The 16,783-nt window shown below is 34.4% G+C and overlaps 1 protein-coding gene across 4 annotated transcripts in view; it reads left to right on the forward strand.

The window, feature by feature from the left end:
• Fer (FER tyrosine kinase) overlaps positions 1-16,783 on the forward strand; it is a 365,128-nt gene that overhangs the window by 43,466 nt on the left and 304,879 nt on the right. For all 4 annotated transcript variants that reach the window (XM_042692001.1, XM_042692002.1, XM_042691999.1 and 1 more), the window contains 2 exons: positions 8,980-9,153; positions 12,310-12,409. In XM_042692001.1, coding sequence (XP_042547935.1) covers positions 8,980-9,153; positions 12,310-12,409 — 274 coding nt within the window. The remainder of the gene's footprint in view (positions 1-8,979; positions 9,154-12,309; positions 12,410-16,783) is intronic.

Below are 16,783 nucleotides of genomic sequence, written 5' to 3' on the forward strand. Positions count from 1 at the left end.
TTCCCATCCGCCCTCCCACCCCCCCACCCAATCCTCCTCGCCCCTCCCCACCAAAGTTGTAAAGTTCGTTTTCGATGTTCGTTTTCGATGTTCGTTTGTCACTTCTGGGTCAGTTTTCATTCTTTTTCTTTTGAGTTTCATTCTCTCCATCTGTGCTTCTAGGAAGTTCAGATTTGCTGCCAGACATCATGTATTTTACTTTTGATGGTGCTAGATATTTTTGTGTTGCTGTAAATATTCTTGAACTTTGCTTTGGGTGAGGTCAAGTTACTTGTATTCAGTTTCATCCTCTTGGCTCTTGCTGAATTAGATAGGTAAACTTATCTCCTCTACCACGGCAAGAACATTCTTAGAACGTAGAATGATTCCTTTTATATTACAAAAATTTCAGCTCTGGTTCTTGGGTTCTGTTACAAATAAGTTCTAGATAACATATTTGATTGATTGTTTGCTAGATGGTGAGTGCTTTCCTCACACTTTGAGCTTTGATCAGTTCTTACTAAATAATTGAGGAGAATCTTTGTAGTTGTAAGTTTTTTCTTTGTAAAGATTTTTCCTCTCCATTTTTACCTTTGTCTAGAAGAGCAATGAGTCCTACTAGTACTGTGATGACTTTGCTACGTATATTAGTCTTACAAGACTCAGTCTTACAAGATTCTGCTTGACAAGAAATGTACTCATTACTTTAGTCATGTAACTGTAACCTCTCTGTACAGCAAAAAGTGAAATTAAGTAGCCAGAAAAAAAAAAAAGATTCGGCTTGACTTCCCACTCAATAAAATGGAATAATCTCAAGGTTTAGATCATCTATTTATAGTCTAGCAGGGATCATAGCCTTTAATTTACTGATGTCTAGTGTCTGGAATACCATAATTTAATATAGTTTTGTCCACTCATTAGTTGTTTTAGACACAAAGATATATCAATCACTGCTTCTACATTTGTGACTACAAGTAGAAATCTTTCGACTAGCAATTTTCATCTTTATTTAAAAAAATTAAAACATTATAAAGTTCCATTAATAAAATAAATAACTCTCATGTCTTTCACTTAATTTATCAATTAACATTTTATCTTTTTTGGTCTATATTTCCTTTTCCTTCTCAGTATAAATTTATATTTTTTCCTGAACCATTTATGAATTAGTTGAAGATATCATGTCCTTCTCTTCTAATTACCTATGAATATATTTCCCAGGAATTCCTCTATGATACAATAAAATTATAATAATTTAGCACCATCATACATAATTGTTAAAAGTATATTTCACATCCAACTTTTGTCCTGTCCCAGTAATGCCCTTTCCTGGCAAATTTGTTTTCCATCTTGATTTAATATCCATCCTTTTAGTTGTTGTATCTCTTCAGTTTTGTTTAATCTTGAGCATGAATATGAGTAGCACACTCTGTATTTGGTTCTATTTAGTTTGACATTAAGTTTCTTGGGAGTATATACATACTGGGAATGCTTTTTTTTTGGTATGGTTTTCTTTCTTTTTTTTTTTTTTTTTGCACTTCTTTTGGAAGAAATATAAGCTGATGTAGACCATGTTTGCTCTCAAGTACTGGACTTTGTTTCACTATCATTTTTTTGAATACTTTTCTACTTGGCACAATAAAACTTACCTTGAATATTCCTTTCTGTAGTCCTGGAATGAACTCCTTTCCTTAGAAGTCCTAGTGCCTTTTGGTGGAGTGTACTTTGAGTACTTAACCAATTTACTATATAGAGAACTGTATATTTCACAGTATTTTGCAGTGTTGCAAAAATGCCATTGTACAGATGTAGCTTTGTATTATTATGTGTATCTTCAGGGTAAATTTCTGAAATGGGATTTTTTTGGTCAAATATGAATGTATGTGTAGTTTTTCTGTTTATTGCCAACATAAATGTAAATTTACCTATACATCTTTACCATTTTCATATCCAGAACTATGTAAGAATGCTAGCTTCCATTGAGTGAATCTGGTCATCAATGTGTATTGTCAGGCTTTTGATTTAATGTGATTTAACTTGCTGGGTGCCAGTGGCTCACACCTGTAACCCTCGTTACTCAGGAGGTTGAGATCTGAGGATTACAGTTTGAACCCAGTTTGGGCTGTAAAACTTATATTCCAATTAACCACCAAAAAGCTATAAGTGGAGCTGTAGCTCAAGTGTTAGAGTGCTAGCCTTGAGTGAAAAAGCTCAGGGATAGTGCCCAGGCTCTGAGTTCAATCCCTAGGATCAGTATTAAAAAAAGATTTAATTTTTTTATTGTGAAAATACTGTACAGAGGGGTTACAATTACATGGGCAAGATAATGAATACATTTCTTATCAAGCATTGTAGCCTCCTCCTTTGTTTCCCCTTCCCATCCCTTCCTATCTCCACCGCCCCACCCAATCCTCCCCCCCACCCCAAAGTTGTAAAGTTCATTTTTTGACATAACGATTTGTACATCTCATTGTTGCAATGGGTCCACCTGTATCCCTATTTAAATGACTTGTTTTTTTCCCTTCCCCTCCCCAAATTATACCAACATCAAATACAGTGAAAGCAGGGGTTATATCGTGGGGGAGGGACATACAAAGCAACAAAGAAATCATCTTATAAATATGTTAGAAACAATCGCATGAAAGAAAAAACATTTGAGTCCTTATCTTGGGGTTCATTTCACCTAACATCAACTTACCTGACTTTTTCTGCTTGTCTCAGACATATACTAGTTATTGCAAATAAGGGAAACTGTGGGGCCTGTGTTTCTTTGGGCCTGGCTTACTTCACTTAATATAATTTTTTCCAAGACTTTCCATTTCCTAACAAATAAGATTTAATTTTTTTCTAAAACTGAATATAATAAATACCCTTTCATATGTTTAGTAGTTATTTTATTTCAAAAATTGTTTTTTCTGTGCTTAATATAATTTTTATTTTGTTTTCCTGTTTATTTAAATTTTTGAATACTTCTATTGTAGGATGATATATGAAGTCCTTTCATACACATTTATTTGAAAGTAGACACTGACTTACCTTGTATTGCAAAGTGCATTGAAATAGTAGCAATCCTGTTAGAATACCTGAGAATGAAATAATGAAAAAAATTTTTTTTGGTGTACTAGATTTTCCTTTTGTGCCTGTACTGGGGCTTGAATTTGGGGTCTAGGCATTGTCTCCCTATGTTCCTTTGCGCATGGCTAGTACTCTACCAATTGAGTCACAGCTCTATTTCTGGCTTTTTGTGGTTATTTGGAGATAAGAGTCTCATGGACATTTCCTGCTTGGGCTGGCTTTGGACAATAATCCTCAGATCTCAGCCTCCTGACTAGCTAGGATTATGTGCATGAGCCACTGGGACTTGGTTGAGATTATTTGGTAGTCACACAGTACAAATCCACTGTAACTATGAACCTAGTTCACTTATATTATTTAGCAAAGTAATTTCCAGGCTGTAAAGTTAGTTCAGGTATAACAGTTGATTTGAAAACAAGAATTCGTTCCAAATACAGTTGCCACTTTATGGAACAATTTGAGGTTATTATTAATTATGTATGAGACTGGGGGAAGTTCTGAAGAGTAGGTTAGCAATACTAGCTAACCATGTTGCTTAGGCATCCATGCTTTAGTTGCTCATTGGCTGCCTCTGCTCCTTTGCTATAAGCCACACCCATTCACATTGGTATTGAAATATTCTTAATTTCAAATTCTACTGCCTTATATTAACTCAAAAATTAGAGTTCTAAAACCTACATTCATAGGCAAACTTCAGATCTTTTCAAGGTAAGATGTCATGCTTCCTAAAGCATTTCATAACCATTCTATAGTATTTCTTAACCATTAAATATGTTTGAAATTATACAAAGAATTTTTGAGTTCTTGTCTTTTTTTTAAAATGTATCTCTTATTGATTTTTTGAGTATTATGTCTCTAATCCTATTTGTCCATAAGCTAAGGGTCATTGTATAATTGGACAAACCAGTGATTATTAGGAACAAAAATATTTTGTTACAACAGAATTTGTACATTGCAGTTATTACGGGAGCTTTAAAGTACTCATGCCTGCACGTTGTTAAATGCCTACAAAGTCGGAATCTCTGGTTATAGAGCGCAAGAATTGGCATTTTTAAATGGCTCCTATTTACTTCTCATTGTAACCAGAGTTGTGACCCATTGGAATAGGGAAACCAGGAATCTACAGAAAATGCAATATAAGGGGCTCTTATGAATGTGGATTATCTAAAGTTTCCTTTGCCTTTGCAACTGAGTCTTTGAAAACCTTCTTCTTAGGGAAATTTAATGACTTGTTTTGTGGGTTTCTGTATCCCCTAAGGATTTAGAGATCCAACATTTTTCTTATGTAATAAACTTAGAATAAAAACTTTTGCTTCAGAGAACCATTTATTTTGAGTTGTTGTTCAGTGCAGAAAGTATGCATTCTTTATAGAATTTTAACGTTGCATTTGAAATAAATTCAAGCAAAGACAAAGAAAACAAATAGTTGGAGGATGTAGTCTGTAGCAAAAAGCTATTTATGACAACTATTACTTAGGTATTTTTCAAGCTTGAGTCATCTTGTTGACTATTTTCAATGTTTTACTGTAATTACAGCTCTACTAGTAGTTTGTTCTTTTACTCTGTGTCCCAGGGTATAATGAACTCAGAATACTCTACTACCTGTTTATGGAATACTGATTTATCTCACCACATGTCTGTTATTTCAGAGGTAGAAGGCAAGAAAATATTGTATATTTTCCTTCATATGTGCTTTTTCATTTTTAAAAACTGAGTAGAATTTACTTTCTTTGTATCATGTATTCATTCCCACATAATTTATATTATTGACCTTTATTGTTTTCCTAAACATAAAATAGATATTTTAAAGATTTATACTAATTATTTTATAATGCTGGGGTACTGTTTAGCATATGTAGCTAGGATGTTTTGGAGGAGAAGAAAATTTTTCTAGAAGGACTTACTTTTTTGTGTGTGCTCAAAGCTAGCACTCTCCCACTTGAACCACAGCTTCACTTTTGTTTTTTTGGGGGGGTGGTGGGGGAAACGGGCAAGGAGAAGTTAATTGGAGATGAGTCTCATGAAATTTCCTGCCTGGGCTGCCTTTGAACTGTGATCCTCACATCTTACCTTTATAAATAGCTAGGATTACAGGTGTGAGCCACTGATGTCTGGCTATACTTTCTAATTCTGGGTTAAAGGAAAAAAGATTTAGCAAAATCCTTCTAACAGCATTTATTTGTTTACTTTTATTTTATGGTGCTAGAGAATCAGACCTAGGATCTCATACATAGCAGACATGTGCTCTATAACTGAGCTATATCCCCAGTCCTGTGTAATGTGAATATTCAGTTCATGCTTTGATTTTTCTTCATCCTTTCTTCCCTTTCTCCATCCCTCATTCTTTCTTCCTGCCCTTCCCTTTTTCCTTTCTTCTTGATATTCTTTCAGTGAATACTTGGTATTTATTGTTTGAAATATTACAGTAAATACTTAAAAGAATGACTGAAGAGACCCAGGTAATTGCCTTCATGTTGCTTTCCATTAAGTTAAGGAAACACTTAATAAAATTAACTAAATTTTACATGCAGTAAATAAATGAATAGCAGGGACCCGACCTACATAGAATTTAGAAAATTACAAAAAGAAGGGTTAGATCTGTCACTTGAAGGAAAGGAAGTACTTCCTGGGAAAAAAATTCCATGAAGAGATTAGACCTTGATTTGTTCAGGAAACTGAAAGAACAATGTTCCCAAGATTTATTTAAGTATGTAGAAAATGGCAAAGCATCAAGTTGGAAATATACAAGTCAGATTATCAGAGGCATAATAGCTTTTGGAAAGAATTTGGATATGTTTTCGATCTTAAAGGAAATAGAATGTAGAATTTTAAGTAAGACAATGATAATAATTTCTTTTGCTGTATTAAGGGGAATGATTTGAATGAAGCATGAGAGACCAGCATTTGGGAAGTGTTCTAATACTGTAAACAAGACATGATTATAACTTTAGAAAGAAGTAGCAGTAGAAATGGAGAGAAGTAGGTGGGTTTGTGGTAATCCTTGGAGATAGAATCTGAAAATTTGTTAATCTGGGCAAGTGGCCTGAGCTGCACAGGAGCAGGTGTGTGTGTGTGTGTGTGTGTGTGTGTGTGTGTGTGTGTGTGTGTGTGTGTGTGTGTGTTTGTGTATGTGTGTGTGAGAGAGAGAGAGAGAGAAAAAGAGGGAGAGAGGGAGAGAGAGGGGGAGAGAGGGAGAGAAAGAGAGAATTGGTTTTAGGGCTTGAACTCAAATTTGGGTACTGTCTCTAAGCTCTTTGTGCAAGGCTAGCCCTCTAGTATGTAAGCCAAGCTCCATTTCTGTCTGGAGATGAATTGGAGATTAGACTCTCACAGACTCTCCTGGCTTTGAATAGGAATTCTCATATACAGTCCCCCAAGTAGCTAGATTTATCAGCATGACTCATTGGCACCTGGTAAGAGCAGACACTTTTTTTTTTGTTCCTTGGCCTTGAACTCAGGGCCTGAACACTGTCCCTGAGCCTCTTTGTACCCAAGGCTAGGGCTCTACCACTTGTGCCACAGTGCAACTTCTGTTAGAGATAAGAGTTTCACAGGAACCTTTCTGCCCCAGCTGGCTTTGAACCACTATCCTCAGATCTCAGCCTCCTGAGTAGCTAACATTATAGGTGTGACCCACTGGTGCCTGGCTACCACAGGCACTATTGAACAAAGAGAGGGTTTGTTCATTAGTAACCTTGGGACTTGAAAGTGGATAGAAGGGGATTTTTGTTAAAACTAGAGCATAAAGTGGAACATTCTGATAAGATGCATGTAGAGGTTTGTAATCACAAAGCAGGAGTTTCTAACGGTGCAGGAGTCTAGACAGTGATCTAGGTTGGATTAGCAAGTACTGAGGGTGATACAGTAGGTGGATAGTGACTTCAGGAACAGAGCAATTAGGCAGCTGGAATGTGTCCCGGGAGAAGAGGGCTCTGACCTATTTGTCTTATTTAATGTTGGCTTCTAAGAAGGCTTTTCCCCTAGGCTGCAAGGACTCCTACAAGGAATCACAAAATTTATTGCTGAAGAGCCCTTAGAAAATATTTGCTCTTTAAAAGTAGGGCAAGAACACACTCTTACTGTTTTGTTTTGAGTAGCCTTAACATTTCACACATACAAAACATTTTGTCAATTTTATATTTTCTGTGCTGAAAAATATTAGGTGAAAAAGGCAAAGATGTACCAGTTACTATGGCTGTTGAATAGATGTTCTTTTTAACATTTTTTATTATTATCTTTAAGTAGTTGTACAAAGAAGTTTCCGTTCTATAAAACAGTATATGAGTAGAAAGTGTCTGACAACATTGTCACCCATCGCTCCTAACCCATCCTTTCTCTCACCTTTTTTTTTTTTTTAAATTGAGTTGATTACTGAATGTATGTTCTTAATCTAAAACATTTGTATGGTTACTGTTTGAATCTTTGTTAAAATTAGATTTTAAGCCAAGTGCCATGGCTCATGCCTGTAATCCTAGCTACTCTGGAACATGAAATCCGATGTGGACTGTGGTTTATTTAAATCCAGCTTGTGAAAAGAGTTCTGGGAGACTTTATATCTAAAATAACCAGCTAAGAGCAAGACTAAAGTGGTAGAGTACCAGCCTAGAGCAAGCAGGTGAAAGGTCCTGAATCCTAGTCTTCTGCTGGAAAAAATAAAAAAAGATTCTTCAAGGGAGAAATACATTAGGTTTTTGTTGTTATTGTTTGTTGTTTGTTCATTTTCTGAGACAGCATCTTACTATTTAGTATAGACTGGCCTCAAATGGGAGAGCCTCTTACTTTAGTATGTTAAATGCTTCTCCTAGACTGTAACTTTGGTTTTTGAGTCATGTGAAATTTTGATTTTGGATTCCCTTGCAATATGAACATGTAATGAATAATTTCATTCATTCATAGATTATAAAAATAAGAGTAGAAAAGTAGTCTTCTAAATATTTGAATTTGTACTTTGATTTCTGTATCTTAATTTGTGTTTTCCTTGACTATTGTAGGCCTTCAATAGAATAGAGTTTTGAGACCTGCAGTTAAAATAATTTCTTTGTTACTATTATTTTTTGGGAAGTCTAATATCCAATGATTTGCTTTTCTAGAAGTACTTATATGACCATTTGTCCCAAATTCACCATAATACATTACTACTTTTGAGGGAATATATTGTGTCTCTTAGGTATGTTGTGTTATTGGTATTTATTAAGAAGAATTAAGACAATGGCACAAAAGAAGAGTAGAAACCAAAAATTAAGAAAGAACTTCTAGGAAAACATATTGGGGAAATGAGAAGATAAAAGACAAAGCCATGCAAGCTAAAAAAGAAAACAATGTTAGAAATAGTAAGTTACCAGTAGTTTACTCCCAGAGAGAGGCAAAGTAAAATAAGGATGGAAAAAATATTTATTTTACCATTTGTAATTGGTGAACTTTATGGTATTTATAATATGGAAAGTATAATATTTTAGTGTGCTAGGAAACAAAACATAAGCACAGATATGGATTCTCAGAGTCTTGTGATCATTTTTCTAATCTATATAGTCTCTGATTTTTTAAACTTTTGAGTTGAAATGTTTAATATTAGTATGACTATATGAAATATGGGTAGATGGAATTTCCTGATAGTATTCTCCTTTCTTTTATATACATACGAATTTCCATGATTGCAGTTTTAAGTAAATATCCACAGAAGACAAACTGAATGCAGAGAAAAAATTTAAATGTGGTTAGATAGGTTAATTTGCCTCTTTTGAAGTTGAATATGTTAAATATAAGACATTTCATAGCCCATGGTATAAATTCTCCACCTGTTATTATATAGTAATATAATAGTTTATATAAAAATCAATGTTCAGTGTTTTTGAACACTTAAATCACAGCTAGTGGGGAGCCTTTAAAACAAATGCTAATTTTATGTATATACTTTTCTCTCTTAAAAAGTCTTGGCTACTTATGATTCAGCAGACGGAACAACTTAGCAGGATAATGAAGGCACATGCAGAGGACCTGAACTCTGGGCCACTGCACAGGCTCACGATGATGATCAAGGACAAGCAGCAGGTGAAGAAAAGTTACTTAGGGGTTCATCAGCAGATAGAGGCAGAGATGATCAAGGTTCGTCTTTCCATGTTGGTTTTTAAAAATTGGTTCTTTTAATGTCACTGGATATCTTATTAACTTTGACTTTAAAAATTTTCATCATTTTTCCTCATGAGAAGTAGGGTTTGCTGTCTTGTTAAGTTATATCTTACTTTACTATATATATTACTTTATTGATTACAAAACATATTTTTTTATTTTACATTTATATATTTTATAAGACATATTGTTATTTTACTTCTGTATGAGGAAAAAATGACACCAAATTAAATTATGACTAAATGCTTTGTATCACTTAGAATATTTATTTATTTATTTTGAATATAGTAGCTTTTCACTATATAACTTCACTATGTAGCTTTTCATTATGTAACATTTTATATAAAACAACTAAGAAAATAGAAAATATGGGCAAAATAACTTGTTTAATCGTGTTCCTAACTTTTCTTTGTATTCAGTGTTTGCTTTTTTTCCAGATACTTTCTTAAAATTGTTTTTATGAAAATTCGTAAATATACAAAAGAAGAGAAAATAGTATCAGAACTTCCATCAACCCATCATTCACACCGCCCTTGTATTCTTACTTACTTTTTTGTCTACATTAGATCATTAAAAAAAATCCTAGATATCATTTAATTGCAATTCTAAAATAAGGATTTTTTTGAAGAACATAACTACATTTTTATTAATCAGCTTCAAATGATAGTAATTCTTCAATATTATTAAAATTTCATATTCAAATGACTTATTTAAATGATGTTTAATGTTGGTTCATTTGAATCAGGATCCAAACAGTATATTAATTGCATTTGAATGATAATTTTCTCTGTCTCTCTTTTTTTTTTTTTTTTTGGCCAGTCCTGGGGCTTGAACTCTGGGCCTGGGCTCTGTCCCTGAGCCTTTTCGTGTTCAAGGCTAGTAGTGTTCCACCACCTGAGCCACAGCGCCACTTCCAGCTTTTTCTGAGTAGTTTATTGGAGATAAGAGTCTCATGGACTTTCCTGTTTGGGCTGAGATCTCAGCTTCCTGAATAGCTAGGATTAGAGGCATGAGCCACTGGTGCTTGGTTGTAATTTTCTCTTAATTTTAGGGTTCTTCTTTTGACAGTGTTTTGAAATATGTCACTGATTTGTTGAAGAAATTGGGTGATTTTTCTATATAGAGTTCAATTTCCTTTATTTTGAATTTTGGTATTAGTATTTTATGTGCGATTTCTCGTATTCCCATATGCCTCTTTTTTTTTTTTTGGTAACCTGGAAATTAGATCTAGAGGCTTGATGAGATTCTAGCATAGGTAGAATGTGGACTTTCTATTGTTTCATATCAGAGGGTAAGTGCTTTCTTGTTTACTTGGTGCTATTAAACTTCACTAAAGAAAAAAACAAACAAGCTTTGCTTGTGGAAAAATAAATCAAAAAACTTCACGTATAAGTTTCATTGTTGTCAGCCTGGTAAGTCTATTAAAGAAGTTTCCCACTAGTCTTTGTCCTAGAAGTTTTAGAAGCTGTTGGCTGATGTTAATTATGTTAATTATATGTTAAATATGTTAAATATCTTCTTGGGATTTGTACAATGCCAGTATTTAAATTCTGTCATTGCCTAGTTCAAGTTAATTGGAATTTCTCTGTATCAACTGTTTGGTTACCTTAAGATATAGTTCATATAGGGAGAGCCAGTTATAAGTTTGCCTTTTCTAATTAATCTGACTTTTTTCAGAATAAAAATTGGCTCTTTAGCAACTTAAAACTTAATCAGAGAGCTTTTTCTTAAAGGTGAATGATTTAAACTCACTTATGTTTACCTCATACTTGATTTTTTTTTATGCTTCTTAATACAAAAATATCCAACTTCTTTGTTGTCAAGAATATTGATGAGACAGAATTTTTTAAAAAGGGACCTTCAATTTTCTTCCAAATTTCTGGTGCCACTTTTTCTGATGCTGTCTTTTTCTGAGTCCTTTCAAAAGTGTATTAGATTTGCATGCAACCAGACTCATTCTTTTCCCCTCAAATTATATTTAAATTGCTTCTTGATCAAATTCATGTAATCTTTTGTGATTAATGTCATAACTGCTGCCTGGCCAACAGTGATAGTTACTGTAAATAGAAGGCACCTCTTTTCAGAGATGTTCAAATGTTTAAAAAAATGTTAAAACTTTGATAACACAAAGGTATGTTAAATGATTCAATATTTTAATGAGAGAAATTTAATTTTTAGTTAAAGAAAATATATCTCTCTACACTGAATTAAGTTATTGGTCTTTAAATTTTAGATGATAACAGAATTATTTTTGGTTTGGTCTAGGAATATCTTGTAATAGGTTATTTTTAATAATTGTAAAACAAATATTTTAATCAGTATTATAATAACAGTATATTTCTCTATATTTTAAATTAACTTATCAATGGTTATATTTTAGATGATTGCTACACTACTCTTGATTTCTTTTTTCCTGTGCAGGTCCTGGGATTTGCACTCAGGGTCTGGTCACTGTTCTTGAACATTTTTGCTCAAAGCTAGCATTCTGCTGCTTGAGCCACAGCTCCACTCTGGCATTTTGGTTGTTAATTCAATATAAGAGTTTCACAGACCTTCCTGCCAGGGCTGGTTTTGAACTGCGATCCTTAGATCTTAGCCTCTTGCATGGCTGAGATTATAGGCATGAGCCACCAGTGTCTGGTTGATTTGTCTTTTTAAAGAAGTTTCTGCTGGCACCAGTGGCCTCACACCTGTAATCCTAACTACTCAAGAGGCTGAGATCCGAGGATCAAGGTTTGAAGCCAGCCCAGGCAGGAAGGTCCGTGAGACTCTTATAGCCAATAAACTACTGAGAAAAAGCTGGAAGTGGTGCTGTGGCTCAAGGGATAGAATGCTAGTCTTGAGCACAAAGAGGCTCAGGAATAGCACCCAGTCCCTGAATTCAAGACCAAGGACTGACAAACAAACTTGCAAACAAACCAAAAAGGACTTTATATGTTTACATCTACTATGGAATTAGTTTGAAATTCTGTGATTTCACATTATTTTTTAATTTATTGTCTGTAATCATTTATTAAAGAGACACCAATCTTAACTTCTAAAATATATATTGGGTAATACTTTAGAATTTCAGTTCTTGACCAATCAGGTGCAAACATTTAAAAAACTTTTTGCATATTTTTTTGTTGACAGGTTACAAAGACAGAATTGGAGAAATTAAAATCTAGCTATAGACAACTAATAAAAGAAATGAATTCTGCTAAAGAGAAATATAAAGAAGCTTTAGCTAAAGGTATGGCAAAATTATGAAAAGTGTTGATTTTATTTTTACCATTTAAAAGCTATTATTTTAATGTAGATATATCTCTTTCAAGCTTGATATATCTCATTATTATTACTTTTTTTAAAGAATGCTTTAGGTAATCAGGAAACATTTAGTGAGCATTTGCTATATTTAATCAATTGAGATTCCAACCATTTGAATTGGTAGCCTACTTGACACTTCTAACTTGAGAACTCTGTCTCACACTCTTTCAAAATTTATTTGCTTAGCCGTCATGTAGAGTTTAGAAATAGTTTTGTGCACTAAACACATTAAGCACAAATGACTTCTTTAGCTGTCAAAATAGTTGATTTTGTGGAGTTCATTACTTCATACCTAGGAAGTAATTTCAAGTTTATTAAATTACATTATAAACATCCATATCTAACTTCACACAGAGCTAGTGATGACATAATCCGAACATATTATATCCTAGCGCATGCTACTTCACGCTTGAGGATGATTATAAGAAAAATAAATATGTAGGGTGGAGGCATGCTTAACATGGTATAGCATCTCAGCTCAAACCCTAATGCTACCAAAATTGTAACATACATATGTTCATACAGATATACATGCATTCAAACAAACATATATTACATATACATATATATTTGTGTATTTATTTTTGAATATACATAAACACATAGCTATTTTCAAGTTTTGATACCTACTTTTAGTGTCATTTATATAACTATGAGATTGGTACTCAGAGTAATTGTACATTAGGTCTTTAAGCCTCTCATGAACTTTTCTGCCTTGGCTGGCTTCTAATCATAACCCTACTAATCTCAGCTGCCTGAGTAGCAAACAGTGCCTGGCGTCTTTTCAGTTCTTTAAAGATGTTGCTCTAATGCCCATCAAGGAGAAATCTATAATCCTTATATTTTTCTTGAATATTTTATTTTCCTTTGGCAACATTTTATAAATTTATTTTATAATTGTTTTTGAGCAATTTGACATGGTTTATCCTGCTTTAGTTTAAAAACATTTTTTTTTATAATTTAGTACACGTGTTTTTGAGAGTCTCTAGTTTTCATCACATTTGGAAAGCTTTTGATCATGGTTTCTTCACAAATACTTTCTTCTCTAAATTTTCTGTCCCTCAGAGACTCTAGCTGCACGTATGTTAGGCTATGTGTACTTGCTCACAGCCTGGTGCTGCTCTATCTCATTTTCCCCCTTGGCTTTTCTCTGTGTTTGTTTTATTTTTGTTAGCTTCACTGACTGGGCCTACAACATTACTAGTGTTTTATTATGCAATGTCTGCCTTTCATCCTATCCAGTGATTGTTTTTTTTCTTTTCAAGATGTGTAAGTTTTGCCTTCATAAGTATGATTTGGACGTGTCCTTAAAATTTTCATTTATCTACTTGATGTTTTAAATGTACGTAATTGTTACACGTGTTTAAATCTTTGCTGGATAATTTTAACATCTGTATTATCCATATTCAGTTGTTCTTGAATTTTTTTTTCTGATTCTTTGCTTGCCTGATAACTTTTAGTGGAATGCCAGACATTGTGTCCCCCCCCCCCCCCCCCCCCCCCCCCCCGCGCTGTGTATAAGTACCATTCACTTTTTTTTTTTTTGGTGTTGGGGACTGAACTCACAGTAATTGAGCATTCTGGGTGAGCACTGTACCGTTGAGCTACAAACTCCAGCTTTAACTTTTTTTTTTTTTTGTCGATCGTGGGATCTGAACTCTGGGCCGGGCCCTGTCCCTGAGCTCTTTAGCTCAAGGCTAGTGCTCTACCACTTGAGCCACAGCACCACTTCTGGCTTTTTCTGCTTATGTGGAGCTGAGGAATCAAACCCAGGGCCTCATGCATGCAAGGCAAGCACTCTACCACTGAGCCACCTTCCCAGGCCAGCTCTAACATTTTTAAGGCTATTTAACTTCTAGTCAAAGAAGAAAAAATGAAATATATTGATTCACAAAAAAGGAATAATAAATGTTAGCTTTTGAAAGATTTGGAACTTAAAAATCATATTATTAATACTTTTTCAAGTTAGTGTTGTCATTGAATTTTTTAGTGGTTTTTAAATTTTTTCCGTATGATACTTATACAAATATTTTCTGTGTATGTGTTTTGTTTGGTATATTGATTTGAGAATTCAATTAAGGTCATTTCTGATGTTTCTTTTGTGTAAGTTCAGTAGGTCAAATCTAGTATATGTTATCTATGCTATACTATACTTAGATAATTGTTTATATAGTGCATTTTTAAAAAGTAGTTCTGTACTTGTAGGTTCACTAAGTATAGTAGTCACACTTTCTGTCATTGTGACAAATTCTATGTGAAAAGCAACTTAGGGAGGAAGGATTTATTTTGGCTCAATGTTTCAGTCCATTTTCCTATGTCTGTTTATTTTGGGCTCATGTTGAGGCATCATACTGTCACAAGCTTGTAACCTAGACTGCTCAGCTTGTGATAGACATGAAACTGAGCAAATAGAACCAAGGATAAAATACAGTTCAGCAGGACACAGTCCCAGCAGCCCTACCTCTGAAGTTTCCAGAACATCCCCAGGTAGCTCTACCAGCTGGGGACCAAGGCATCAAAACACAAGTCTGTAGGGAACATATTTCATATACAAACCATACCACCAATGCCCATAAATATCAGTTTTTCTTTATCTGTGTTCTGTTTGTCTTTTGATCTCATGTGAAATGTGCAAAACGTTTTTAAATATAAAACTTGAAGGAAGATGTTTTATCTATTTTTTACATTGAGATATCATTTGTTTTTGTATTAGAAAATGTTACAAATTTCAAGGTTTATTAATTTGTTTGTTTTGATGATTCTGGGGTATTTTTTTAGGCAGACACTCTACCACTTAAGCCATATCTCCAGCCCTTTTTGTTTTAGGATATTTTTTAGGTTGAGTCTTGCTTTTTGCCCTTGGCTCATCTTATGCCATGATCCTCCTGCCTAAGGCCCCCTGGCCTTCTTCATGAAACAGGTTGTTTTATTGAGATGGGGTCTTGGTAACTCTTTGCCTGGGCTCTCTTCTGTGGTCCTTTTGATTTCTGCCTTCCAAATAACTGAGATATAGGCATGAGCGACTGGGCCTGGTTCAAGGTTTACTTTTTATTCTTATTTTCTTGTCAAGAGATTTCTTAAAAAACTATCACAATATTAAGCTAAGTAAGCCAGGCCCAAGGAAAAGTAGGTTGAGTGTTTTCTCTCATTTATAATAACTAAAATATGTGAATATTTGTAATAACTAGAATATATGACATTCTTAACAGGGGATTACAATAGCCCAATTGCTAAGTGCATAGGACCATAATATAATGAAGCTTATCAACATGAACACCATGAATGGGAAACAAGAGGTTCTTATTATGTCCTGTATGCAGTTTTAGTTTTTTCAGTTTTAGTTTTCTGTACCTTTGTCTTGTGTATAAGTTTTTTCAATCAGTGGAAGGGAAAGGGAATCACAGCAACAGCAGGACAAAGGATAAACTAAGGCAACAATGATCCTCACTTGATACTGTGTTGGAAATGAACGATACAACTTGAGTGAGGAGAGGAGTAAGGAGGGGTGAGTGAGAGAAAACGAGAGAGGGGGTTTAAAAATTGCACTCATTACCCTACTTATATACCTGTAACACCCCTGTTCATTACCTTTACAATAAAGGTATATATATATATATGCTATCACAAAACAATTTCTGCTCATTGTTATAATTCTTTTGTTTTTGTTTGTTTCTTTCTCTCTCTTTCATTGTTACGATTCTTCTTTTTCCTTTTCTCTTTTCTTTCCTTTCTCTTTCTTCTTTCTGTCTTTCTTCCTGTCTTTCTTTCTTTCCCTTCCTTCCTTTCCCTTCCTTCCTTCATTCCTTTCCCTTCCTTCCTTCCTTTCCCTTCCTTCCTTCCTTTCCCTTCCTTCCTTCCTTCCTTCCTTCCTTCCTTCCTTCCTTCCTTCCTTCCTTCCTTCCTTCCTTCCTTCCTTCATTCCTCCCTCCCTCCCTCCCTCCCTCCCTCCCTCCCTCCCTCCCTGCCTCCCTCCCTCCTTGAACTCAAGGCCTGGGTGGGTGCTCTGTGTGTGTGTGTGTGTGTGTGTGTGTGTGTGTGTGTATTTTTTTTTTTTTTTGGCTCAAGGCTAGTGCTTTACCACTTTGAGCAACAGCTCTACTTCCAGTTTTTTTTTTTTTTTACTTGCGGGTAAAATTGGAGATAAAAGTCTCATGGACTTTCCTGACCTGGGTTGCTTTGAACTGTGATCCTCAGATCTCAGCTTCTTGATTAGCTAGGGTTGCAGGCATGAACCACCAGTACTCAGCAATTATTTTCTATATATTGAAGATAGATCTTATGAAACTAATGTGAGTTTTAT

Source organism: Dipodomys spectabilis, unplaced genomic scaffold (assembly GCF_019054845.1).
Source record: "Dipodomys spectabilis isolate Male_0828 unplaced genomic scaffold, ASM1905484v1 ptg000147l, whole genome shotgun sequence".
NCBI classification, from domain to species: domain Eukaryota; kingdom Metazoa; phylum Chordata; class Mammalia; order Rodentia; family Heteromyidae; genus Dipodomys; species Dipodomys spectabilis.